Consider the following 27,657-nt stretch of genomic DNA (forward strand, 5'->3'; position numbering starts at 1 on the left):
TTATTAGATAAGATTGACCAATTACAAGTCACAACACCCGTCATGTCCAGGCTGAAGTCCTTCTAGGTCAAGATCATGGATTTATTTTTCACCTCATTTTTCATCTCTGGGTTGTAAAACCAGCAAGTGAAAACTGTTGGTTTTTAAATTCCCGCCAGTTTTCACAGCAGTATGGTTTTTAAGTCAGAGCCCCGTCGGCCGACACAGCTTCCTCGTTCAATATGACAGTGGAACGGCTTCAGTTCATACAGTCTGACAGGCTGATAATCAAGATTTTGCTTCTCTCCGATGACACAGTCTGACATGAAGTGAACGGACGCAAAAGACGGTCACAATGTCCGCAAACACATTTAGCCTCATCAGTCAGTCTCACCCTGAGGTCGTCAGACATGTGGATGAGCTCCTCTCTCAGGCTGCTGAAGGTGGACAGCAGGAGTCGCATGCTCTTATCTGCAGTGAGACGAGTCTGAGGGAGAAACAGAACGAGTTCAGTCCGAGAAACACACACTGAAAGACAAAACGGACACTGAAGGGACATTTAGAGTGAGCTGCTCTGATCTGCAGTCGGACGGGTCTGAGAGGAAGACAAACAAACACAATCATCTGGATAAGAGCAGCAGCTAAATGCTAAAAATGTAAATGTACAGAGCGCAGAGTCTGTCTCACCTGCAGCAGGTAGCGGATCTGCTGTTTGGTCAGTTCAGAGGCTCCTTTGGGGATCAAACCCTCCACCTCCTCTCTCTCCACCTGGACACAGAAAGACACAAACACACATGCATTAAAAGACACACACACGCATACTGTAACCCAATCCTAATCTTAACCCTAAACCCAAACCCTAACTGTCAAAGAGCCCCTGAAATGTCCTCTCTTTAGAGGATTTTCCTCATCTTTGTCTCTTTGTAAAGATATTTGGTCTGAAAAAATATAAATACACACAAGAATACACACACACAGAGAAAAATACTGCATGCATCAAGATGTTTAGTGAGCACATAAATGTGAAAAACAGTTGGAAAAGAGGTTTTTCAAGTATTTCAAATTCATTAAGTTAATTTTCTGCTTGTTGTACTTGATGCAGCTGGTATAAAAATATAGATGGTGATCGTTTTGTATATTTTATTAAACTACAGTGGTTATAGAAGCAACATATTATCTCAGAACTGACCAATCCTGCCAAAATCACCTGTAATTTTCACCTGTAATGCCTCACCTTAATCTGATTATTCAGAGTAACCAGAGTATTATGGAGTATTATGGAGTATTATATGTATGCAAACATGGCTAATTTCAGCCTTTAGTTTGGCCACAGATGAATATAATATTTGTCAAGCCCCGTTCAGATTTGGTCTGCGTCGGGTGTGTTAGTTACCTTGTAGTCGTTGCTGGGATCCAACTGATGTTTCCTGTAATACACAGGAGGAAAGACAAACAATGAGGAAGCCAGCATGACAGGATAGGAGGGAGATGTGTGTGTAGGTGTGTGTGTGTGTGAGAGAGAGAGAGAGAGAGAGAGAGAGAGAGAGAGAGAGAGAGAGAGAGAGAGAGAGAGAGAGAGAGAGAGAGAGAGAGAGAGAGAGAGACAGAGAGAGAGAGAGATTGTCTACGGGGTGAGTGTGTACGTGACTCTGTGTGTGTCTTACATCAGTCTGCCGAGTGTATCATAAGTGGCTTACTAGTCCATAAATCATCAGGGTCTCAAACACACTGAGACAGGTGTGTGTGTGTGTGTGTGTTTGCTCAGTGATTCAGAGCCACTGTCACAGGGCACAGGTCATAGGTGGCTGACAGACAGGTGAAATGTCAGAGGAGGATTAAGTCTTTCTTTGCCGGTTACTGTAAATCACAGTTACATATTGTAGATGTCAATTTTCCTCTTGAACATTAACAATCAAGAGGGATTCGACTGTAGAGAACTTGGTCTGACATCATCAAAGAACTTGGTCTGACATCATCAAAGAACTTGGTCTGACATCATCAAAGTCCACTTATTCACAATAGAGAACGTCCTCAAGGGGTATCATGACTTTTACACAACAGTTACCAATGCATGTACACTGTATCCAAAGTAGTGTACATACATAAGAGTAAAAACAAACAGGAGAAAAGTAAAAAAAAAAAAAAAAAGATCATTGCAACCAATAACGCACAGCAAGCTGAGCATCATGGATGGTTGGAACACACTTTGACTAATCAGATTGCTTGGCTGAAACCCTCTGGCGGCCATATTGGAGGTCCTCAACCCTGCTCATAAATCGCTGGCAGCAGCTGGTTGCATTCCTACAGAACTGAATAGACGGTTAATTCCTGTGGTGTTTTTGACGAGGAACTTATCATTTCATCACTGATCCATCTGATTGATTTTGTGTTTAGATAATGTCAGATTGGTAGCTAGCACACTATAGCTAACATGTCCAGCACAAGCTAGCGTTAGCAGTGGCCAGGAGATGCATGCAAACATTAACATCAGTGTCTTTGCTGGCTAGTTAGCTAGCTAACAGTTTGTCCAGGTTAACTGAGCAGATGCTTCTCCAGCTACAAAAACTACAATCCACTTCTCCAGCTATTCACTTTTACTTGGACCTCCATGATGGCGCCTTAAATTGATAGGATATTGATATATTGCATTTATTTTGTAAGGTCTATTAAATATTGAATTATGAATACATTTCAACTTGATCATTTGGATTATTATATAAATAATACTTATTGTTATAATTATTATATATCACTACTAATATTATTCATATAATTATTATTGTTATTATTAATATGATTATTATTGTATAATTCTAAGATTTTATTTAGTCAGTACCCCAGAGTAATTTTAGTTCCTACCTGTAACGTGTGTGTTGGGGGACGTTGTTGAAGAGACACGAGATTCTCTGTGCACATGTGAGAAGCTAATGCTGAGTTGTCACCTGCTGACATTGCCTTTTTGGCCCGGAGGATCAACAACCACTGTAGCCCGATTATTGCCCACAACCCGGGAGACTGTAGTCTTCACATAAAACTTAGGCTTACAGGAGGATCTACAGTATCTATTAAAGAAGATGTGCCTTCATAATCTGTTAAAGAAGAGGAGAAAGTGGTCTGAACTTCACAGATGAGAAACCCGAGGAAAGGGAGAGACAGAAAGAAAGAAACCTCAGATGGGAACCGAAACTCTTGTTTTTGACCTGTTCAAGCACGTTGCTCATGATGCAGGGCCAAACTGCCAAAGTCAAGGTCTGCCTCCGTGACTAAACCCCATGGCGGTTCTCCAGGAATTCCTTCTAGATTCTACTAACCTATATTCCAGCATTGTAAAACCAGATTGTAATCACTGAATAATTAAGTGTTATTCAGTGTTATAAATTCTGTCTGTCTGGGAGTTTTGCAGCGGTGCCGAGAAACAGTTTAATATTCATATCTGCATCCAAGTTCAAAAGTTTGCCAGGCTACTTGCCCTAGGTGAATGGAGGAAGCATGTATGAACATTTTCTGCATATTCAGGGTCTCAGTGTGTTGTGTTAGTTATGTGTATTCAGTTCCCTGTTTCAAAGCCTTAGGCAAGAGATATGTTTACATGAACAGGCAATACATATTTCATGAACAGGCTCTGACACAGTGACTTTAATACACATTACTGAGACATTATTGGCATTGAAACCTTCAGTCCACGACCAATCCCTCACATCGACTATGAGTTCCTTTTCAAGCATGCAAGAGAGCAAATTAAAAATTCATTTTATTTGCCATACTGTACTGTTTCTCACCCTGCTGTGTTCTTCTGTCTTTTATCTAATTAAGTTTTCTGTCTTTGTCATCTTTATATTTGTTTCTCATCATCATTTCATCACTGTGTTGCTACTGCTTCGCTTCCATCACTGTGCATCTACACAAAGCAAAACTACATCACAGCAAACTAAAGCAAACTTAGCTAAACTGTTGCGTTGAGTCTTCACATTCTCAAACTGCATGTTTGCAGCACAGTGGTGTGAAACGGCCCTCGTTTTATTATTGCACCGGTCAGAAAAGCGGTCATTAACACCGCTCAGCAGAGAATGGACTGGAAGAAAAAAAACATAAAGAAAGAAAGAAAAATCTGGTACAAGAATACAACAAAACCAAAAAACAAAGAAAATGGAATTTCCTCCTCCTCCTCTCTATACACCGGACACAAGCAGAGAAAATATTCACAGTAACAGTTCCCACCCGTCTCTCTCTCTCTCTCTCTCTCTCTCTCTCTCTCTCTCTCTCTCTAAACTCCCTCTGGCTTCTTGGGAGGGAAGACAAACCCATTTAATCATAACTTCCTCCCTCAAGCTGCACAAAACCTCAGCTCTCCTCACTGTGCTCTCTCTCCAAACCACCAACACTTTCCCTGGTGATTTATCAGGTCCTGTGAATGTAACCTGTACATATGTGATTCTGTGAACTTTATTGTATGACATTCAGTAAGCCATGCATACATGGTTGTTTCACTTTGCAGTATCTAAATGTCGGGTTTTACTTTCACTGATGCACTGAAGTTTGTTACGTGTTTTATTCCTCTGTACTGAAATGAATTACACCGATCTGTGGAAGAAGGAACCTGAACTTGAACCGGTTACTCTGTTCAATGCATGATCATTTACTGAAAGGCTTACTGCATATATTTGCTAATCAAATTCCATGACTTTTCCAAGATTGCTCCGTGACACACAGCACAGTTTCCATGACCGGTGGTTGCGTGACCAAAAAACATTTGCTGCAGTTTGCACTTTGAAATAAAGTGTACTAATCTTTTGACATTGGGCATCAAATAAGGCATGGTGAGGTCATTCTACACTGCAAATGACAAGCTGTCCAGTGATTTTAACTTGTTTCCAGACCTATCAAGCTTATTTTGTGATATTTTTAAAATCTAGAAACAAGAAAATTTCTCAAAGGCAATTTCACTTTTACCAGGTAAATGTCCTGAAGCAAGTTACATTCTCCTGAAAAAAAAGTCACATTTGCCGAAACCAGTAAAATTATCTGCCAGTGCAGTGAGATAATTTCTCTAAAATTAAGCTTGATAAGTCTGGAGATAAAATAACTTAGCAAGTTTGTCAGTTTTTGCAGCAGTGTCTATGTCTAAATGGTGCATTTATTTGTTAGATATGTTGGTTAGAATGATCCACACTCTTGTATGTGGCAAGCTACAACTATCACTTAGACATACGCAATCAGGGATTTGTCATTTGCGATATTTCTTCAAATGTAAATAGACCTACAAGCAAACAAACTTAATTAGATTAATTAGATATTTGACTGGATTTAAATAAAAAGACAAACACATTTCCATGACATCTCTGAAACTTTGTGGATATCTATCTTTAGCCATAACTTTCCCTGGACCGGAAAACAATTTTGAAGTTCCACGATTTTTCCAGGTTCTCCACATCCTTAGGAACCCTGCACTGAGAGCATCCTGATAGCACTTGGGTGTTAGCATGGCGTATCCAGTAACTGGTGGATCACAGATTTGATCCTCCAAACTTGTCCAATGTTTGGCTCAAGGACACTTGGATGGGAAAGTTGTTATGTTATGTTATTCCTGTCAAAGTGTCCTTGACAGGACTTATGTCTCACCTACTCACTCAATGGAAGTTGTGCTGGACAAGAGTGTCAGCTAAATGCCTAAAATGTAAATGTACTTCAGAACGTACCGTCCACGGATCTTGGCCACGTGTTCAGAGATACAGGAGTGGATGTCACAGTTCTTCCTGTAGACCTCGGCCAGCAACTCGCCGAAGAAGCGCGTGTCCATCTTCATCAGCTGAGGCACTTCCTTCACCTCGCTCCTCACATACACCTTCTGTATCACCGCGGGCTTCTTCTCTATTACATTGACGATCTCCACCTCTTCCACCTCCACCAACTCCTCCTCCACTTCCTCCTCTTCTTCCTCCACCTCCTCCTCCACCTGGAAGAATGGCAGAGACAAACTTACTCACATGCACAAACACATTGAGGTTATTTCTTGTATCTGAAAGTTGTGGTTGTTGCTTCCTGTTTAAGCAGGAGGCTATTTAGTGCTCTTTCTTGTTTTTTTATTCTTATATATGTATGCAGTATATGTTATGGTTTATGTGGAAAAATAGTCAATGTACAAATGTACCAGTCGATTTGTACATTACCCGACAGCGTGGTGCTTATACATAGAAAGATTTCCCAAAATTGTATTGTCAATTTACATTTGTACATTGATTTCTTTTTTCCACATAAACCATAACATAGACAGTATAGGCCCACTACTTTGAAGACAACTTTTCAGTCAGTACACATGCACCACTAACCTTTGTATAAAAGCCATAATACTTTGGTTCCCATAATCAAGTTAAAGAATGGCCTCTATGGTAGGGCGGGGCGATATGGTTGAAATCAATATCATGATAATCATAAGAATTTTTCTCGATATCAATATATATCACGATATGGTTCATGTATGCAAAATCACGTTAAATAATCAAATGAATGTTCATCTCATTGAACCGAATGGTAATGATAGGTGTGATGTCAAACAAAACAGAAATATTCAAATAATATTCCTACCATACCTCATTTTATAATAATAATATGATATTAATACATGACATTTATATAGCGCTTTTCTCGGTGCTCAAAGACGCTTTACAAACACAGGATAAAACAAATTTAATAGAGATATATATAAAAGATAGAAATAGATGAGAAAAGGACGTATACATAGGGAGGAACGGGGGAGGGGAAGAAGATTTTATGAGAGAAATGTGTGTCACGATATTAAAATATCTTCATATCATCACGATTTGATTCCACTAAAAGACAATAAACAATAATATTGAATTATTGCCCAGCCCTACTCTATGGTACTATTGCTTTATTCAATAGTTAAGTAGCAACAATGTGAGATCATACAGCTTCACCCCAGCATGTTGAGCACTGCTGGCTATATAAAAGTGGAGAAAGACTGAAAAGTGGGGATAAAGAGATAAGGAGACTACACTGTCAAAGGTGGCTGGGTAGTGACATATTAACAGATTGGATCATGAAAAGTACCAGGTGAAAGTACCAGGTACATGATTTAGCCCACAGAATCAGATGGATGATGACAAACAGTAGGCCTTGGGTGTAAAAGAAGCATGTAATTCAGATGCCAGTGTGATGATATCTACACTGCATCATGTGTCATTCATTATTAGCGAGTTTCTCAGTCAATTACTGCAAGAGATTTAATACAATGCGACAAGTCACTCCTCGCCTTGTGGTCACGACTGCCAAACGGCTGTCAAGATACATCATTGGTGGAAGGAAGGACTGAGGAGCGTGAATGACGACCGTCACCACTGCAGCACAAATAAAGCTAGCTGCTTATTGGGTAGCTAGCCACCAAGAAGAAGAAATTTAGGACAGAGGAGGGCACCGTGTACTACTGTCATGTTACATGATTTCTGGGTAATGAAGTCCTTCAAACTCAAAAATTCAAATAATTCTCTCCCGCCACCACTTGGCGCAGACAAACTGCAAAATTGCCATTCATACATGGATTTATACCTCTTCTCTGATTCTTTTCTTGCAAAGGTAAGACTGGGATTAACCAATGAACAAGAGACATACTTGAAACATACTTTTATGAGATTATAGGATATAATATGTTGGAGTTTTTATATAACATCCTGCTGTAAATGGAGGGTAGGGGCGTAGCTGTGGGTAAGTTATTGGAATTACAAAAATGGGCACATCCAATCACAGATAAATCATTGAATTAGGCGCACAACACTTCTAAGGAGCTCAATGGTAAATCCCAATGTACCAGAACCAAACCCCATCTACACATGCCATTGTGTGTAGCCCACGCTGCATTTCTGAGTAAAAAACACCCACGGCCGCCTGTTACCTGCGTGTAGCAGCAGAGTCGAGTCAAACAATTGTTACATAACCTGTTATCCAACGCCAAGCCGAGCTGCTGGTTGTGTGTACTCTTCACACGGAAAGCACCTTCACTCTCTACAAACAGCCGTCCATCAAACTCTTTGTTTGCTGACACATGACAGACTGCAGGTCCAACTGAACCAACACCAAGCAAAATGTGTGATGTTTGTCCTTTCTAGTTTTTACCTCTTGTCTTCATCTGTACTTATGTCCCTTTTGTCCTGTGAAGAACTTTGTGACGAAGCTGTTTGTTAAAAGTGCTTTACAAATCATTTCTACTGACACCCACCAGACCTTGACCCTCATCTTGAAGCCACAACTCAAGAATGGGAAAAGAATGAGACACAAGTTCATAGCCAAAACAATGTTTGGTGATTCTTTTTCTAGTGAATTCCACATCAGGCTTTCAAAGACCGGTTGGTTGGGTTTTTGAATTGAAAGTCTGGCCAAACTCTGCTCCTCTTACTGGTCTTTCATACCAGAATGCGCATAGTTTGTGCAAGGTACAGCGCAAACTAATGACGATGACTAATGACATGAATAATGTGCTAAGGTTATGCTTTTGGTCTTAGCATCGTACAAAGCAGCTTAAATAATTCAACAATGCTGCTATCTTGGCTTCTTTTGAATCAGAATGTGGAATATGTAAATAACGCAATATCATTTTTCTAACCTGGTGTCCATCCTTTCGGATATTATCTGCCATGCCTGTGACTTTTTGGCCAGGTTCTGATATGTTATTAATGTGGAGTTATATAACCGTGGGTACAAAACTACAACTACAAAACTGCCTGTAAATGCCGGAATGCCATTGGACGCATCCTTGTACAGGTCAGCGTATTTGAAGGTAAAAAAAAAAACCTGGCGAAATATCAAGGCTTTTGGTTGCGCAGCTGTTTAGGAGAGTGCAGCCGCTTCCTTCATTGAAAACAATGGCCTTGCTCTGCACAATGCCGTGGTTGTGCGTTTGGTGTGAAAGCCCTGTTAGTGTCACAGTTCAGCGCTTAATATGGTTTTACCATGTTGTAATATCATATCGTGAAAAGTTTGTGCTTGGCTGCCTCCTGCATGCGATAATCAAAAACTTCATGCACAACAGAAGAGGACCTGATGCTGAATCTAAACACAACTCATAGTAGAAAAAGGTAGCAGCACTCAAAAACCCACTGCAATTAATTTAATGAAGTTAAAACAGCAGCAGGGGAACAGTAACCTGCATGTTCCCACCTGTGAAACGCTTGCAGGGACCATCAGGGGGAGCCAGCAGCCGAATGATGAGAGAAGCAAACATCACTGATCCTCCGCCTCACATCAGCTGACAAAATCTGGGTGAGGGACGTGAAAAAAGCCTGATCTCCCCCGTCAGAGAGACTCTAAACACCCAGCAGGACTGCTCAGTGGCCAACAGTAGAAACTGTAGCTGGACTGGGAAGCTGTAACACTTCCTCACCCAGAAACGACTTCCCTTTGTCATTCCTATAACACACACACACACACACACACACACACACACACACAGTGCCACTCCCTCTGGCTGCTCCAGCATGTCTAGGTCAGGTATTAGTGTGTGGATGACTTCCCTGTTTCACTTTAGGAGAGACTGATTGCCACAATTATATCATAAATCAAAACTTTTCTTTTCAAACTTGCCTTCCCGCTGTCTTCTTAACCTCTGGGCTTTATGCTTTGATCATTTTTGCTTTTGCTTTGATCTCTTTTGTTTTGTCTTTTTGGAATGTTTTCAGTTTGTGCATGACTCTGTGCAGTGTCCTTGGGTACCATGAAAGGCACTTCAAATAAAAAAAATGATTAGTATTACTATAACATAGCATTACAAATTCCATCTGATTGATGCTTTTGTCCAAAGCGCCCTACAGTTTCATGAGTGTATACCAAATGGGACAGGGTTAGTTAGGCAGTGTTAATACCTTGCTCTCCCCTTCGAGATATACATGATTCTTATCTCTCTCACTGCCAAATCAGGTTAGAGGGGAATTTCAAGAGGCAGGATTTCCTGGTTAGCCTAACCAAATATCCAAGTTAATCCTTAAATTGCCTATTCTGTCCTATGGGTGTCTAGTAGCAACAACAAGAACAACAATTATAAAATAATAATATTGGTGAATTTATTTAAACCGTTCTTTCCATTAAAAAAAGATCATCTTAAAAAGCGACAGAGACAAAAATAATACATAAATACAAAATATGACCATGAAGGATGGCTGTGTTGAGTGCAGGAGGGAAAGTGACTGCCGACCTTAGAGCCAACTCAAGGCTCAGTTTCAATTCTGCCCACTTTCAGATGAGGGTGCGGTTGGCCGGTTATGTTATCTTGGTACTTATAAACTCTAGGGATGAAGAGGAAATCTATACTGCTGTATTTATTAGTCATAATCCAGGAGAAATGTCACGGAGAAAGAGAGGGATTTGTAAAACAGAGTCATAGGTCTGTCTCTACGATGACAGATCCATACAAGACTGTACACATCAGATGTTACAGGCTTGTTAGTCTGTCATCTGGTTTAAGTCTGATTTGATCCAATCTGATTTCAACTTGGTTTCACCCCTGAGAGAGAGAGATGGGGGGGGAGATAGGGAGAGGGAGAGAGAGAGAGAGAGAGGTGTTTTGGTGTTTTAGCTGATGTCACCCCTTCTTAAATATCCAAACTGCAGAGCGGTCCAGCCAGATTCCACACAAGCCTGGTGGACCAGTCAGGGCCAGGGCTTTCCAGCAGGTTAGGCTGACACTATTGTGTTATTGGAGGGCCTCCAAGACCCCCCATGGAGCCCTGTAGCACTTCAGTGAACAAAACAAACAGCCTCTTCTGCAACATTATACCCACGTTCTGTAAAGGTCATGGCAGATTCACATGGAGAAGCAGGGCTGAAAGGAAGAAATCATGAGGAAACACAGCAGCTGGGTAAACACTCATCCTCTGCTCACAGATTTTCACTCAACCCATAAATGTTTTTTAGGCTGATTGGAATTTTAGTTACACAACCATTTCTCAGGGCTGCTCTGAAGGCAGAAATCTCATTGGTTGACATCAGTGGGCGGAGCCAAAGAACTATGGTTCCGTCAAGTAACGTTAGACTGAGACTAACTTAGTATGTAGCCAAACTAAGTTATCTAGGTTAGCTAGTTAGCCTAGCTGACCTTCCAAGTTCAAACTAGCCAACCAACCTATAGCTATGTAGGTAAGCTAGTTAGTTAGCTTGAATGCCATGGTCATGAATGAATGAAAAAAAATAAATAAAAAAATAAGTCATTGCAATTCATATTTATTTTGACATTATCTATATCTTTGCCATTCAAGTTTGCCAATAAGCTAACTTGCGTTAATGAGAAAAAATAACGTATTGAGGTTTAACTCAACCAATGAGATTATTTCTGCCTCCAGAGCAGCTCTGCCTCCAAGAAATGTTTGTACCAAAACTCCAATATGCTATTTTTAGATTGGCGGTGTACCAATCTTGCATTTTTGTTAGCCTGTCATGGTAATGTTTACATTTTTGCCAAAGTCTGCAGTCAACAGGTTGTGAAATATTAAGAATTCTTACTGTTTCACAACCTGCAGTCAACAGGTTGTGAAATAGTAAGAATTATTAACTGTTATACACATTTGATTTGTCAACCCAGATCTTCCCAGCCAGTATGGGAAAACAAGCCTGCTCCTCTAAGCACTAGGCTACCGCCTGGTGAGCAACACACTAAATACAAGGAAAAAACACCTGCTGGCAAAATTGTCTGTCTCTATTGTTTCAAAATGTTGCCTGTGTATCAGATCATGGCCCTTTTCACTTCCTGCAGCCACTCACCACCCATACACCAGAACCAATAAGAGATAGACTAAACAACGATGTCATCACACTCAGGAAATGGTTCATGGAAGCAAGCTGGTACAGGAATTCTGTTTCAGGATTGTTTTCATTCAAAAATCAAAGAAACTGAGCAGAAGGGAGGAACAACACAGGCAGCAGCAGGGTGGCCTAGAGGTTCAAGAGACTTTCCCATAAACATCACAGGTTTGATCCCTGCAACGACAAATGCGTCTTTGAGCAAGACACTGAACCCTAACCTGCTCACTCATTGTAAGGTCAAGCATGGCACTAAAACTGCCTGTGTTAGGTTTGAGTCCTGCAGGGGCCACAAACACCTCAGGTTAAGTTGCTCGGGATAAGGTCAACACTAAATATGTAAAACAACACTATGTGAATGTTGTGTCTTGAGGGAAAGCATGGTGACTGCTGGGTTCCATAGCGCTGTTGCCAAGCCAGCACTCGCTTCTGCAAAAACCTGAGTCAACCCTGAGTAACGCTGGCCATGCATGCACTCACACACTCTCACAATCAAATGCCATGGAAACTGTAGGCTTGCCACACACTTAATCCCTCATACACCAATTTATTTGAATACTATCTTTAAGGAATTGCATGTAAAACTATTTCTATTGTGAATGCCACGTCTGCCACTGATGCTTCGTCAGTTTGTCTCAATAACAGCCTTGTAATACAGAATATAATATGATAAAGATGACATGATAAATCTGATAAAGGTACCTGTGGTCCACACAAGGTGCTGTGCCTAAGTATGAGTCAGATGAAACCGCAGGATCTCACAGTGTTTGGATAAGGGCTTGGCACCAACGGTCAATCATATGACACATCACACCGATACCTGACTGTCTGGGCTTGGTTCATTCACACCCTGTCTAGATCGCTTGAAAGACGGCCGTTATCTCGTTTATGGTCCCGCAGAGCTCAAGGGTTAGAGAGCAAGGCACTCGCACTGCCAGGGTTAACGGTTCCATTCCCTGTGTTGCTCCAGCTGTACAGCATGGCAGAAAAATTTAAGAAAATCTGAGCACAGCAGATCTAAGGAGGGTAAACATATTATTTTGTATTACATTAGTGTTTATCTCCTCTCAGTGTCCCATTTACCTCATCAAAAGAGACTTCAGTGTCCCCCTCCTCTTCTGCATCTCACACTGTCTCTAAACTTGTGTCACCCAGCCTCCAGCCTCTCGGGTCTAAAACATTGTCACTCAACCTCCAGTTAAGTGTTTAAATTTAGCCTCTTTGAAGCAGAGCAGATCACCTGAAGTGTTGAGCGATTGGTGACGTTCACCCTTGACATTTACCTCAAGACTTGCAGACAGTGAAGCAGCAGAAAAAAGCTTAAATTCCTGACTCTACAACAATACAAGCAACCTATAGTGAAGAGTGCAACAGTGAGGGGCGTAGGCAGCGCTGTACAGTATGTGATGCATCTAATCACATGTTGGCGGGTGTCCCCGAGCGCTGCAGGGGTGTGGCTGATATGGTAACATTCCTGTAATTCCTGCAGTGAAAGGACGGGTAGAGATGACAGACTAAGATTTACAGGCCTTGATTCTGTTTCCTGAACCAGTCTGGAGGCAGCAGATACCTGCGGGCAGCAGCTGCAGCAGGAGCTGGGCTGGGTACCACCAGAAATACCATATTTAATACCAGCTTTAAAATGATACTTTTCTGAATACGTTGATATTTTAAAATGGGACAGGTGTAGCGTTTTTTTACATCAATAAATCATTACCACATTGATTTTGAGACATCATACTATAAAGCAAGGAATCTCTGTATGTAAGAACCGTTTGTCCGATCTACTTCACACTTGGCGAGTGTATTGCTGGGGACCCAAGGACGTGCAGTGTCGGATTTGGTGCAATTTGGACACGTTCAATATTAATAAACTTTGAATAAACAAGCGAACAGTGCTCGGCCTCTACTCTGCATTTTGCATATCTGTTGGATCGCTTTACGGCACAAAACAGGAAGAGGTTCTGTTCTTCCAGAGCAAACAGAGCTAAAGCTTTCAGAGTTTCTACTGGTGTGAGATGGAGGTGAGCAATCGTCTCCATGATGGTCTCATTGATTTACAGTCATTATATATTGATTTACACATTCTTATCCAGAGCACCTCTCAATGAATGAACCAGTAAAATAAGTTTCTACTCATAGATCACCAGATTACATAAAACTAATCAGTGCCACAGTGACATGCTAATATTCCTGGGACACTAGAATTATCATGTAAGATGTAAGACAAAAAACAAACAAACAAAATAAGAGCCAGGGAGAGAGAGGTACAAGGGAATTTTCTTTTCTGCTGACTGAAAGCACAATTTTGTTATTCATTCAATAGAGCAATTTGTCTGTTTAAAAATGTCTACATTTCCAGCTGCTTTTCTAAATAGAATCACATGAGGTTCAGTTGATTTCCCCAAAACAGTTAATGCTCATCAAGCTGGAGAACGTGATTTCTCTCTTTTGTTATTTCGTTTTTTTTCTTTTTGAGGTCAGTCCTATCGGTCAGACTGTTAAAACTCCCTTAGAGGATTTGTTTTCAAGGATACAAGACTATACAGCTGTAAGGCTGAAATTCTATTACTTTTCACTCTGTTGGTGTTGTTGTTGTTCTTCAGGTCGACTGCCACAGGGTTTAATAAGCAGTAAACTTCAGACGCTAAATTCCAGGGATTCACTGCAGCACTACAGTCGTACTGCTGTGTAGAATGTGTGGAAGGATTATAGCAACCTCATGATGATAGGTTAGACTCAAGGTAGAGACCTGTGTGTGTGTGTGTGTGTGTGTGTGTGTGTAAGATAGGCTGACCTAGAAAGGAGAAACAGCGCATGGAGAGAACAGACCAGACCTGGGTCAAACAGTAGGCTATTTTATATTCTTAGTTTTTGTTTTAATCTCCTTGGACTACCAGACGGGTGGGGTTGACCATGACCATGACCTCTGACCTCCATGTGTGTGTGTGGGAGGTGTGCAAGAAGATAAATTCTCTACTGGGATCAATAAAGTATTTTTAGTACTTTTATCCCACTTATTATTTCTGTAATTTATTGTTCACCAAATGTCACAGAATAGATTTTTTTTCCTCTTGTTGAGTTCACTGCTTCATTCGAGCATGATGGGAAAACTGAGAGGTTGCGAGGTCACTTCCTGTTAAGACGCAGAATAGAGACAGATCCATCAGAAGCGCTGATAAAGTGCCAGCTGTCTCTCTGTTTCCACAAACCCTTCAATTAAAATGTGTGTTTGGACCCAAGTCAATCGTGTACAGACACGATTTGCATATTGGGTTTGTTCCAGGACAACATTACATAAAGGTTTGAATATGTGTAATTAACATAGCTGGAATGAATGACGCCGATCACACAGTCGAGGCGTCTGCAGATATTTCCTCAAATTGAACAAGGATGAAGATGTACATAAAACATGTTGGTTCTACAAATACTGTCCCTAAAATGTGTCAGTGACAGAAATGTTCACAGGGCATTATGATCACACAATGAGCTCATTGTGAGCGCTTTATAACTATAATAATGAGACTATAATGTAATATAGTATAGGCAAAAATTCAAAATTCAGGGACTGAATACTTTTAAGATTGGAGTTTTACTCGGATAAACATTTCTTGGAAACAATCTCACTGGTTGCTACCACACACACACCCACACACACACACACACACACACACAGTCGCTTGTTAGAGCACTTGGTTAACCTCAAATTCCACAAACTGTGTTGCGTCAGTGTGGTTCTAGCTACTCCACAGTGCGCTTTTATTTTGAAAAGTGAGGGGGAAAGTGGCTGCACCAGATCCATCAATATGCAGAAGTATAGCTTTGGTATTTTTTTTTTTTCACTTTCACTTTTTGCACAAATGTGAAGAAAAGCTGAGCTGAAACAAGCCAGACACTCATGTAGTCGGTTACAGCAGTGGTTCTCAACGTGGGGTCCGGGGACCACCAGGGGTCCTTGAGAGCAGCACCTAAAGCAGCACCCCCCCCTTTTTCTAACTCCAACAAACATCATTCAGAGCCTTTAGCTGGGATCAACTACAGCTGACTGGTCTTGTTTTACTTCACATCGACTGGCCGAACCGTCTGACAGCAGAGCAGACGGTTCTGTGTGTGTGTGTGTGTGTCCAGTGCGAATAGTGATGTAGGTCAGTGTGTGAGTCAGCCCTTCAGGACTCTGTGTGACCGTGTAACACTAGATGCTGGCTTTTGGAGAGAAAGGAGTCACCTTACCAAACAGGTTCTGTGTGTGTGTGTGTGTGTGTGTGTCTGTGTGTGTGTGTGTGTGTGTGTGTGTGTGTGTGCGCTTGTGTGTGAGATTGTGGGAGAGAGACAGGAAGAGTAAAGAAATGAGGAAAGAGAGAAAAAGTGAGGGAGAAAAAAATATATAGACAGAGAGTGAAAATATAGAGCGAAAATAAGAAAAACACATTGAGAAATTTGGAGTGTGAGCACACACAGACACAATACACACACACACACACACACACACACATTCCCATCAAAATGCTCCCAGTCGGGGGTGTATCTGCCTGTGCATCATTGGGACCAAAGGTTGCTGATGAAATGCCAGACTCGGCCTTTCCAACAGTCATTATGAGGCTGGATGAGGCCCAGCCGTCTACCTGCTGCAGCATGGGAATTCAACACGCAGAAAAACATCTCGATTAAAAACACAATTAGGCTCTCTGCACGACACAAAACCTCTTTGATGTGCAGGCCCCGACAGACCTATCAGCACAGAGTATCAAAACAAACACGGTGCTGGATTTGAGCAGTGAAAACCTCTTCAGATCTACACTCTTTCTTAGTGACGCTAAAAATATGGTTAAAAACAAACCAATCATGCACACATTTACATGCAACCACTTCAAATTAATATTTTGTTTTTAATATACACTGCCTTGTAATTTCATGTAATGTTTGTTGTAGTTTATGTATATTTCATCCTATTTTTGAAGATTTGTTGTGTTGTATGTATACTGTGCTTGATTTTTACTTTACATGTATACTGTTTTGTTCACCTCAAATTCATGATGCTCTTACCAAGTTTTTATCCTATTAAAACCATATTGCATTGAAAAGTCCTAGATATTTAGTTTTCTTTAAGATATTAAATTGATACTGGACTCTTGATTTGTTCTGACTTGACTTGCTGTTCTACATTTAGACTTGAGACTTGACATTAATGACTTGGACTTGACTTGATAATCTACATTTAGACTTGGGACTTGACTTGAGACTTGTGCCTCAAGACTTGAGACTCAAGCAAAGTTGACTTGGTCACACCTCTGTGATGTGCAGTATCTAGCAAAAAGAGGCAGAAATAAAAAAAATCCACCATCACCAAGGACAGTCGGGCACCAATTCCTGACAGCGACTCCCACACAGTGAAGTTGTGGTTGAGTTGCGGTTGCCAGTTTGAAGTGCGATGGCACCATGAGGCCGTCATTGTGTCACAACACCAGGCTGTGCTGCAACAGACTGAGAGTTTTTTTTATCAGCAGCAGACTCTACATGCAGATGGTGCACAGATGTGATAAGACAAAGATATACAAATTACTTTCAGCTGCATGTTTCACTGCAGAACACACTAGGGCTGCAACTAACGATTATTTTCATTGTTGATTAATCTGGCATTGACGGAATGCAGGTTGACAGAGGAAAAGCACCAAATGGAAAAAATTGGCAGCATACCTGTATCTCAGATGCAAAAATAGGAATTGCCTTTAAAATACTTTTAATATAATAATTTAATAATTTTTGTTCCTGAACAGGCTGGAAAGTGAGTTTGGAAAGCCATAAATTATTGATCAACAGATAGGCCTATATTATGCAGATATTTTGTGGTGATTTTGTGCTAAAGGGTAGTAAAAATCAAATATATTGTCCTTTTAAGTAATTCTGGGTAATAATATTGTAACATATTGTAATCCCAGTTGGCTCGTTAACTATTACACTACCTGATACCAGAGGGCTTTTGTCAGGATAAACTTTAAAAACACGATATCCTGTATCCATGGCGCCCCTCTGTATTGTTGTTCCACCGCCCGGATCACTGTCCTGTAATTAGGTCAGGATACTCCACAAACTCTTCAGAGGGCCATCTGAGCAGAGAGACCACATTTAAAGGGAAACACCACTTAAGTTCAGCTCCGAGAAGCCTCACATTCCCATAATCCCCTAATCTGTGTAATCTGAGTTGCACCGGTCAACAGAGTCAGCCTCGCCCTCTGCAGGGAGAGTCTGCGGCCGGGCGGACGAGCGGGTAGAGAGACTGTCCCGCAACTGAAAGGTCACAGGTTTGATCCCCGCATCAGCCGCTGTGTCCATCAACAGCCGTCTTGCTGAAAACCCCCTGAGCAAGACAATGAACTCTGACCTACTCGAAAAATAAAACTCTCTTTAGCTTTTATTTTTATTCTTTTTCTAGCATTTATATCACAAGAATATTATGTGACAACTGCTTAGAACACATCATTGTATTCTCTATGAGAAAGTAGGATGGCCATCTCTTACCACTCGAAGAGAACAACACTGCCGTTTGTTTATTTACAAAGCCTTACGTGGCAAGCTACCATTGTATTTGTCTTCGCTTTTAAGTTTCAGTGCTACAGGATATAATACATGTTCACAGGCATACATTAGACTGGACATTCCACGTATGAACACAGAGTCAGGAAAGACCGCTTTCAACTTTTACGCACCTAACAGATGGAATAGGCTTCAGGACTCACTCAAATTGGACTGACTTGTCTCCATAGAGACGTTTAGGGTGCTGCTGGATGATGCATTATATAGGGATTGCTCTTGTTTCTCTTAGTTTTCTTATTTTGTCTGCATGTGGATTGTCTGGAAATAACTTGTCGTGAATTTGTTTGTTTTGTTTTCTTGTTGTTGTGTACACAGGTCTCTCTTGAAAACGAGATCTCGATCTCAATGGGACTTACCTGTTTAAATAAAGGAATTTAATTTAATTGAATTATCATGGCACTATGACTCTGATCATGGCTGCTTGTAATGTTGGTGATCTAGTAATTAAATTTTTGTCTACTGCTGTCGCTCCGGATCAGAGCATCTGCTAAAATGTCTAAAATGTCTCTCAGTTAACCCCGCCCCCTGCACTGCCACAAAAAACACTTCCAAGGGAAGCATTGCTCACACATGCTGCAGCCTCCACAGAACCACGACCCTAACGTGAACACAGCTATGGCTATGGCTCTGCGTCGCCTACTAATTTGTCAATTAAAGTGATTTAGATTTAAATGAACGGTCTCTTCAGTGCCGAGCTCCATGAGCGGAGCAGAGAGGGAGCAGCTGCTGATCATGAAATAAACCAAAACTATCCAAACTTCTGGGTCTGGGTGAGAAAAGTAAATGAGAAACGCTAACCCCCTTCCTCAGCGACTGCTGCTGAAGTGCCTTTGAGCAAGGCATTTCACTTCCAGCAGCTCCAGTTTACCCAGCGACCAACAGTAGAAGACTGTGGTTATACTGGGAAGCTCCAGTATAACCAGTGTGTAATTGTGTGAATCTGAAGGACAGTGTTGCTGATAAAAATCACACATGCACAGCAAATTTTCCCTGGATAAATACAGGTAAAAAAACAATAAATAACTAAAAATACAACTATCAAGTCAAATGAAAAAGTAGTGTTTGTGTTGCTTGCTGGTGGCACAGTTTTAACATGGTAGCTGGCACACCGTATAGGCTGAATAGGCAAATGCCTAGGGCCTCATGCATCCTTTAATATATTTTTTCTACTTTAGAAACAAAAAATGTGTTTTTTACTCAGTCTTTATTGCTTGATGGTGGGTAGGATTTGTCTCAAAGGGGGCCTCCACAGACCTCCAGCAGTTTAGAACCGGCCCTGATGGAGGCCTATAAAGATAAAAATAAACCCTCAGGTCAATGTCACAATATACAGTTTTGACTGCAGACCTGTGCAGACCGGTGCAGCTCACCTCAGAGCTACAGGCAAAACTAACACCAGGACTGAACTGTATGGAATGTGGAGACGTGGAGATGTAATCGCTGCCGAAACCGTTTGACTATGAACATCTGTCACATTTCATTGTGTTCACTGTGTGAAATGTGAATTCAATTTTAGGGGTTAATAGAGTGCAGAGATTTCTTCTGTGTGTGTGTGTGTGTGTGTGTAGAGGTCCAGGGGCCAGATGCATAAAGATAGACCTAGTCTTAGACTTAAATGTGACCTTAAGTCAAACTTGCTATAGACACTTCCCACTGAGCAATTTTACGTTGATTAGACGTTTAAAACACGTCTAAATGGCCCATAGCCGTCTAGGCTAAATTAGGTTTAAATGGGGTCGAAAAGTGAAAGTTTATTAGATGTCTATACATAGCCGTAATGATCCTGGGCTACATGAAAGCTAAAGTATAGACGCGACGTTGAAATCACGTCTTTTGCTCATTGGGTTATATTTACCTGTCCCTACTACTTCTTGATTGTTGTAGATCTCTAATGAGTTGTTTCTGTCTCCAAAGACTCACTCTTCTTCAGGTTCTTTCCAAAAACCAAAGATTTGCCATCCTTTATGAAACAGCTTCAGTATTTAAACTTCCCACTCAGACAGTTAGGCCGACTCGTTGCCATAACAACGATGTTCTTAACTCAAGATTAGCCAGGGGGAAGGTGGCTAACTGTCCTACCTCAAAATAAGTCAGTCGTAATATTTAAGTAACAGACAGTCTTAATTAGCCTAGTCCAACCGGAGAATGTAAGACCAGTCTAAGGTTTAGACTAGTCTTAAACTAGCTTTATACAACTGGCCCCTGGTTAAGACTTATGGGTGATGGGGTTTTTGCTGTGGCTGCACCGAGAATGTGGACTAGCCTTCTCCGAAACATCGGATCCAATAAGAAAAAACTGAAGCTAAAAAATCTGCCCTCCCTACCACAACCCACCACCACCCTTACTTCCCACTGCACTACCTCAATGTGAGACGTTTCTAGTCGTGTCTCCTTCATGTAGCTGACTCCTGTCCTGCTGGGAACATGGAATTATCTTGCATGTATTTGCATTTTAAGACATCTCTCTCATTTCATAAAGTTTCAGGAGATCAGGCTGATCACATCAGCCACATTTTTAAAACTTGTTTTACAACCTTTACTCTTTGGGCTTTCACTGTGTCTGTTGGTGCCTTCAAATGGGGTCGTGTTTACCGTGTTCACGAGAAGAGTCCATATGAACGCCCCCCTCCTGTGGTATTCACGACTTCAGAAGTGGAAATTTTCTGAAATCTCAGAGTTCACGAGTTGTGACGTATTTGTTTACGTTTTCAGAAATGGCAGAGGCCATGGAAGTTCATTTTTCGGTGGATGGTAAATTAATATATTGTAATTTTAGTCGTATAGAGTTTTTCTTAGTAATTTTATGTCTGAGGAAAATGTTGATATTCCCAACGGCCTCATCTTTTTCCTCTGTCATTATGCCTTTGCATTTCCTGCATTACGTTACCCGCTCGCTAGCTAGCTAAATCGTTAGCCTCGGTGGCTTCTAGATGCCGACAGTAACGCTAGCAGTGTTGCCTAGCAGCGGTGCTCTCACGACTTAACCACTTGAACGCCAAGCATATCGTGTACACGACTTCCCATGTCGTAACCACGAGCTCACGAGTTCCATTTGAAGGCAGCATGTTATAATACGCTCTATGGAAACTCTGCAGTTGCGTCACAAATCTTCAAGCAGCTGTGTGAAGATAATGGCTAAAACAACCGGTCTAGAAAAAGAGAAAAAAAACATGGTGGTGTGTGTGTAAGTCAACTGAGTAATGTAATAAGTAAAAGTAAAGTCTGCTAAAGTAGATTTGTTTACAAATTTAGATTAGTGTGACACTGGGAAATATCTAGTCTTTAGCCCTGTCTCTACTCCAAAACACTTTAGCTTGTAGAGTTGAATACAAACAACTGAACTGTTTTTATGGCTTTGTTAGCTAGCTACCTAGCCAGCAGGCTAATTTACCAAAGCAACCAATGTTAATGCTAACATGAAACTAGCCACGCGCTTACATTTGTTTCTACTAGACACGTTACTGACTAAATCAGATGTGTTTACAATGGTGTTGGCTAACAAGCTGAGATAATCTAAACACAAAATCAATCAGATGTATCAAGTACAGGAATTAGCATGTCTCTTCAGTTCTTTTGAGACAGCCAAATCATACATTACATTTAGAAACATAATTAGCTGTCACTGTGTTATGTGTGGTTTAACCACAGGCTACTCTTATTCTCTTACTTTGCTGTTGGAGCTCCACACTCTGACTCTTTGTAACTGCCTTATTACCTCTGCCAAGGACATTATGTTTTCGGTGCCGTTTGTTTGTTTGTCTGTTAGCAGGATTACAGAAAAACTACTGGCCCAATTTTCATGAAACTTCATGGCAGGGTGTAGCATGGGCCAAGGAAGAACCCATTAAATTTTGGAGCGGATCCAGATCCGACTCACGAACAAGCAACAATAGCATGAATCTTGGCGGAGGTCTGCGCTCTCTGAGTGCCCTTCTAGTTTTGTGAAGCACTTTGGTTCAAACTGGTTTTGTGTTTTACTGCAAATGACTGTAAAACGCTGACTTGACTACACTTGACTAGTCAGTCAGTCCATCAGTCAAGTGTGTGTGTGTGTGTGTGTGTGTGTGTGAATGTAATCCATGCATTGGTTAGCGGATCAGGACTTCATGTCATTGCATTACATCATCACCCCCCTCAGGCCAACCAGGCTGAGTGTGTGTTCAGATGTAAAGTGTCTGTCAGTCAACAGGCGCCTGCAGCAACTTCACAGTAGTTCTGCCTTCTCTATATACTGGAGCAAAGGTTTCCATGTGATTGTTCCCCTCACCTTTAAAGAAATATTAGCCCAGCAAGCCTGATCTTCATATTTTAACACCGTCCATTTGCTTCAAATGCTTTCCATCCAGTCAAAAGACAAAAACAAAACAAAAACTAAGTTTGAGCAAAACTACAGTTGTCAGCAATGTCGTTAAAGTAGTTTCTGAACTTTTAAATAAAAATAAAAATAAAATAAAATAAAAATAAAATGGAAAAAATAATAATGAAATAAAATGCTAAATATATACAATAAAAAAAGAAGCCAGACATTTTCTGCACCCTGCTGTTGCTGCAGGAGGAGGCAGAGGTGTGGTCGACAACATGTCGCTCATCCAGCCGCTTCGTCTGCCTTTCAAACCGCCAAGCAGTACATCATCAAAAGATTTCCTGGAGAAAAGCCGACCAGTAAATAAGTGTTTAAAGACTAACACCCCAAACTATTTTCTGAAGATGTATCTAACACAAGACTGAACAAATACTGGGCAAGTCAGAGCGACAACAGATCAGAGCCTGGAGTAACAGCAGATAACTCTTCAGATGATGCAACATGCAAGATGAAGGACAGCCACATATATATATATATTTGTTGAGACTTGATTCTCAGCACTGGACAAAATGAGAGCAGCATGGGTGCCAAATAAATATGATTATAGCTATATCAAGGTACAGTATGTAAAATTACATGAAAATGGGAACATCAGTGGAATATTCTTCTGCTGTGCAACCAGCTTTATCAAAGTGCTTTCATAATCAAAGTAGCCTCTGGGTATTGTCATTCCAAAGGTATCCACCATTTGAAAAAGTGACACCTCTCACACAAAAGTAAACACTTATTATGGAAAAGAAATCAAGTTGGCAGCTATTTTAAGACTTTTGCCCACCAAATACAAACATTTCTGACGATGTGACTCTTTATGTTTTTGAAATGCAGGGTGATGACTCGCATTAAACATTATTACTCAAATAATAAAGCAAAACCTTCCAATTAGATTACCGACTACATGTAAATGCAGTCAGGATTTTCTCAAGCCCTGCCAAGCCAGATGACATCAAAGTGCTGTCAGATCCCCTATAAATCAGAGATCCTCCCTGTTTTGACAACAGCCGTAAACATGACGCTGCGGGTTCCAGTCAAAAGAACGCACCCACCCGCAGCAAAGGCAGGTGGGGACACACCCCGATTAACACCCACCCAATAGCTTCGTCAGTGTTGCAGCAGGCCAAGGTCCTGTGATCATGAACAAAGTGCAGTTGTAACTGTGGAGGTGAAAGCAGGGCGTTGCTGGAAGAAGAGCATGCGTGCTCAGTGAATCGCCTCTGGCTGAATAAAGCGTTAAAAAAACAGTGCTACTATACTTTCACACGTTGAAGCATTCCCATGCCGAGGCTTCGCAGCATAGTTAAGCTGATGGGTGTGTCTTCAAAGAACCAACACACACTGAATGGACTAAGATCCCTCCACAGTTGTCTTTCCCTGTTTCTCTCTCTGAAGCTGAAGCAGCAGCTCGGTTTTCATCAATGAAATTATATTTAAATTTTGAATCATTTTGAAAGTTGACACAAAGGCAAGTGAAACACAAGTGAAATCAACATTCTACGGCCAGTTTGGAGAACTAGGACATTGTGACTTTGGCCTTTGCACTCCTTTATTATTGGTTCAAGGAATTGAAGCTTCTGAAGATCATCAGCTAAATGTAAAAAAGTGTAAATGCAGAATGAAGAGAAGTGAGGAGAGCTCAGCATGTATTGAACTGCACTGTACATCCTGTTCCAGCAAACATTTTGACGTTAATTACATGTTTATACGACGGCCTGCACCGACGCTGAAGACACATAAACGTAAACACAGCGCCAACATGGAAGTTGACACGATGCCTAATAGCCGTCCAGAGCTGCTGCCTGCATCGTTTCTGGAAGAAGGACCCGATGTCTTTCTGATATCAGTTCAAAACAGATTACAAACCTGTTTTAATTTGAATTTTTACTGAGACATAATATCATATTGTGAACATTTTGTGCTTGTTTGGGTCACTTGCTGGGATTTTATTTTTCAATGTATCATTCATTCAACTCTTATTTAAGGTGGGATGACATCAGCTAAAACTCTCTGTCTCTCTCTCTCTCTCTGTCTGTCTCTCTCCCTCTCTCTCTCTCTCTGACCTCATCATCTGCAACTTGTTGTGACAAGCTGCAGACTCATTTGTGTGAGTATGTTATCTGTGTGAAGGTTATCAATGCTTCAGTCCTAGATGCTTGATAGAGTGTGAGCCAGTCCAGTTGTATGTTCACTTGTCATCTTGATTTTTTGCTGTTGTTTATGTATTTATTTAGTTTTGATATCGAGATTGATTTGAGATTGGATGTTTACAGAAGCCTCTTTGTTAATTGTAATCTCTCCTATTGCATCTATTCTTACTGTGTTTGTGCCACTTTGCTCTTTGCTCCTGTTTTACCTAAACTAAACTAAACTAAACTAAAGCAAGGCTTACAAGGCTTTTGCTCCAGTCGGTTTGTACTGAAGAGTACTTGTGTGGTCGCCAGGTTCAGGCATTATTGTGGCTTTTACTCCCACAGGAATGTATTCACGGTGGGCTGAATTTGTAGTTTTGTGTGTTTGTGTGTGTGTGTGTGTGTGTGTGTGTGTGTGTGCGTGTGTGTGTGTGTGTGTGTGTGTGTGTCCTTACCTCCTCCTCAATACTTGGCTCGGGGCTCTTGATAGGGCTGGACGGCTGGCTGAAGAACACTGAGGAAGACTTCCCGTTGAGGCTCTGAAATAACGGACAAAGGAGGGAGAGAGAGAGAGACACACAGTGAGTTTTAATAATGAACACCAGTCCATGGCAACTAAACATAACATATGACCTCGTCTTTCTGCTTCTGTCCAACAAAACTACACTGAAGCCAAAGCAAAGCCACACAAAGTAGTATGTTACACCTTTCTAATGGAGAGAAATGAGCTGTATTGTGATACACTTTGCCCAGTGAGCCCAAACTAATGGTCTAAGAGTGTACTGTCCAGTAAAAGCAGTGGACTGGAACAGTACTCAGTTCACTTGGAGTTGCTATCTTAACTGACAGAATGGTAATGGTGCACAACTTTGCTTTGTAATTTCCCTCTTTCACCCATAAAGCGTATCAGACAATATTTAATGTTTAGTACTTTCTATCGGTAGTGAAACGCGGTTATTTACTGTCGAGTGAACGGCAGCAGTAGTTCAGAAACAGCTGCAGAGAATGCAGCTCAGACCTGATCAGCCCACTGTGCAGCAGCACCACAGACACAGAGTCCTTTAAGCATCACATCACAACCACATGACTGCAGAAACAGACCGCGAGGAATGCTGCTGTCAGCTCCTCCGGCCCTCCGATCGTTGTTTACCGCTCGGCTCACTCTCCACACTCATCTCTGCTCATCACACCATCACAGCAACATAACGTCACCTGTCAGAATAACTCTGCAGCAGAGCCTTGTATCTCTTGTAAGTTGCAACACGGGAGGATTTGGAACTTTTTCAAGTCTCCGTCAAAGACATTTACATCTTACTGTGAGTCAGTGTGTCAGTATGGACTGACAAGTCTGAGTTGTAAATCAATATGTCTTTGCACGGATGTCACCAAAGCAAATTCTTGAACCTTTATTGTATTTGGCGATTAAAGGTGCTACCTGTAGCATTTTGTGTTTCTCAAAATTAAGACCACATTTCCCATAAACCCTGCTGCTTCCTGTTGCTACTCGTTTCCCCTCGCTGGAGTCGCTCCGGGTGCGTTTATTTTAAAGAGTAAGACATAGGATAAGAGCCAATAACAGTGTTGATAACAGCCAATATTATGACGAGGTCAGCTTTGTGCCATAAAGCAGTGTGTAGAGGCAGTCTTCTCAGTGATGGATTCATTTGTTTACGGTAATTATACTTATGTCTAAAAATGACTGTGGTGGTGATTTACTGGTGTTAAATATCACACGTAGCACCAAGTACCAAGTAATTGTGGTTTGTAGTCATGTAACATTCAATCAGGAAGCATTGGGAACTTGTTCACATCGATGGGTCAGGCATCAGCAGGTCTAACATACTGGCACCCATGTTCCACAGCTTCATTATTCTGATTCTCAACAAGACAAAAGTGTAGTTCATTCAATATGTGTTTGCATTTTACAACAAATCTATCCAAACTGCAAGATGGCACTGTCCTACTGGCTGTAGACTGATGACTAACATGCATTCAATTCAATTTAAATCAAACATTACTGTCCCTGGATGGTAAAGTCAAGTCAATGGCACTGGTTTTTCCTCACCACATGCCTCTCAAACTCCCGTACTTTCTGTTTGTCACTGGATATCTAGTACCTGTACTATTTATCAAAAGTAGTAGCTGTAGTATTTATCTGAAATTTATCTAAAGTAGTACCTGTGGTATTTTGGACAGCCCCCATATTTCAGAAACATTTACATTTTACATTTCAGGCATTGAGCTAATTCTCTTGCTCACTCTGACGGGACACATGGTCGCTGGGCTGATGTAACTTGCTGTCTTTCAGTTGCATGATGGTCCGTCTAACCACCAGTCTGCATTGTCTAATCCCATAGAACTGATTCAACAAGGTGGAAGAATGTGTTTGTCTTCAAATGGTAAGGGTGTGCCACCTCAGCTGAACGAGACTGGGTGTGGCAGCGTCTCTCTATCCTGCTCTTTGGGCATTATTTAGCTGAAGCTTGTACACCCAGAGCAACTTACCGTGAGAATAACAGTAGAACAAGCTTCAATTTGTAAACCACCAGCATTGCAAGCGGCCAATAGCAAGGAGAGGGTCAGAGCCAGAGTCCTTACAATATTCTGTGACACGAGAGTGGTCAAGTAAGAAAGAAATGTTGAAATAAATACAAATAAGAGCTGAGGAAAGAGGGAGAAAGCATTTTTTATGAAAGCAAATTAGAGAGAGCAGAGGAGGGAGATGATAGAGGAGAGATGATTCAGTGGGGACAGAGGGAGGTGAGGTGAGTTTTCAGCCCAGGGCTAATGCCAAGGCATTCA

At 41.2% G+C, this 27,657-nt stretch overlaps 1 protein-coding gene across 1 annotated transcript in view; it reads right to left on the reverse strand.

The window, feature by feature from the left end:
* Window positions 1-27,657, reverse strand: part of pof1b (POF1B actin binding protein) — a 41,355-nt gene that overhangs the window by 11,370 nt on the left and 2,328 nt on the right. The window contains 5 exon segments of the mRNA XM_071522996.1: window positions 374-466; window positions 667-747; window positions 1,373-1,406; window positions 5,676-5,898; window positions 25,325-25,394. Of these exon segments, the coding sequence (XP_071379097.1) occupies window positions 374-466; window positions 667-747; window positions 1,373-1,406; window positions 5,676-5,898; window positions 25,325-25,394 (501 nt within the window).

Source organism: Centroberyx affinis, unplaced genomic scaffold, assembly GCF_046629955.1.
Source record: "Centroberyx affinis isolate AG114_WGS23_722 - 3 ecotype Tasmania unplaced genomic scaffold, CSIRO-AGI_Caff_v1 ptg001053l_1, whole genome shotgun sequence".
NCBI lineage: Eukaryota > Metazoa > Chordata > Actinopteri > Beryciformes > Berycidae > Centroberyx > Centroberyx affinis.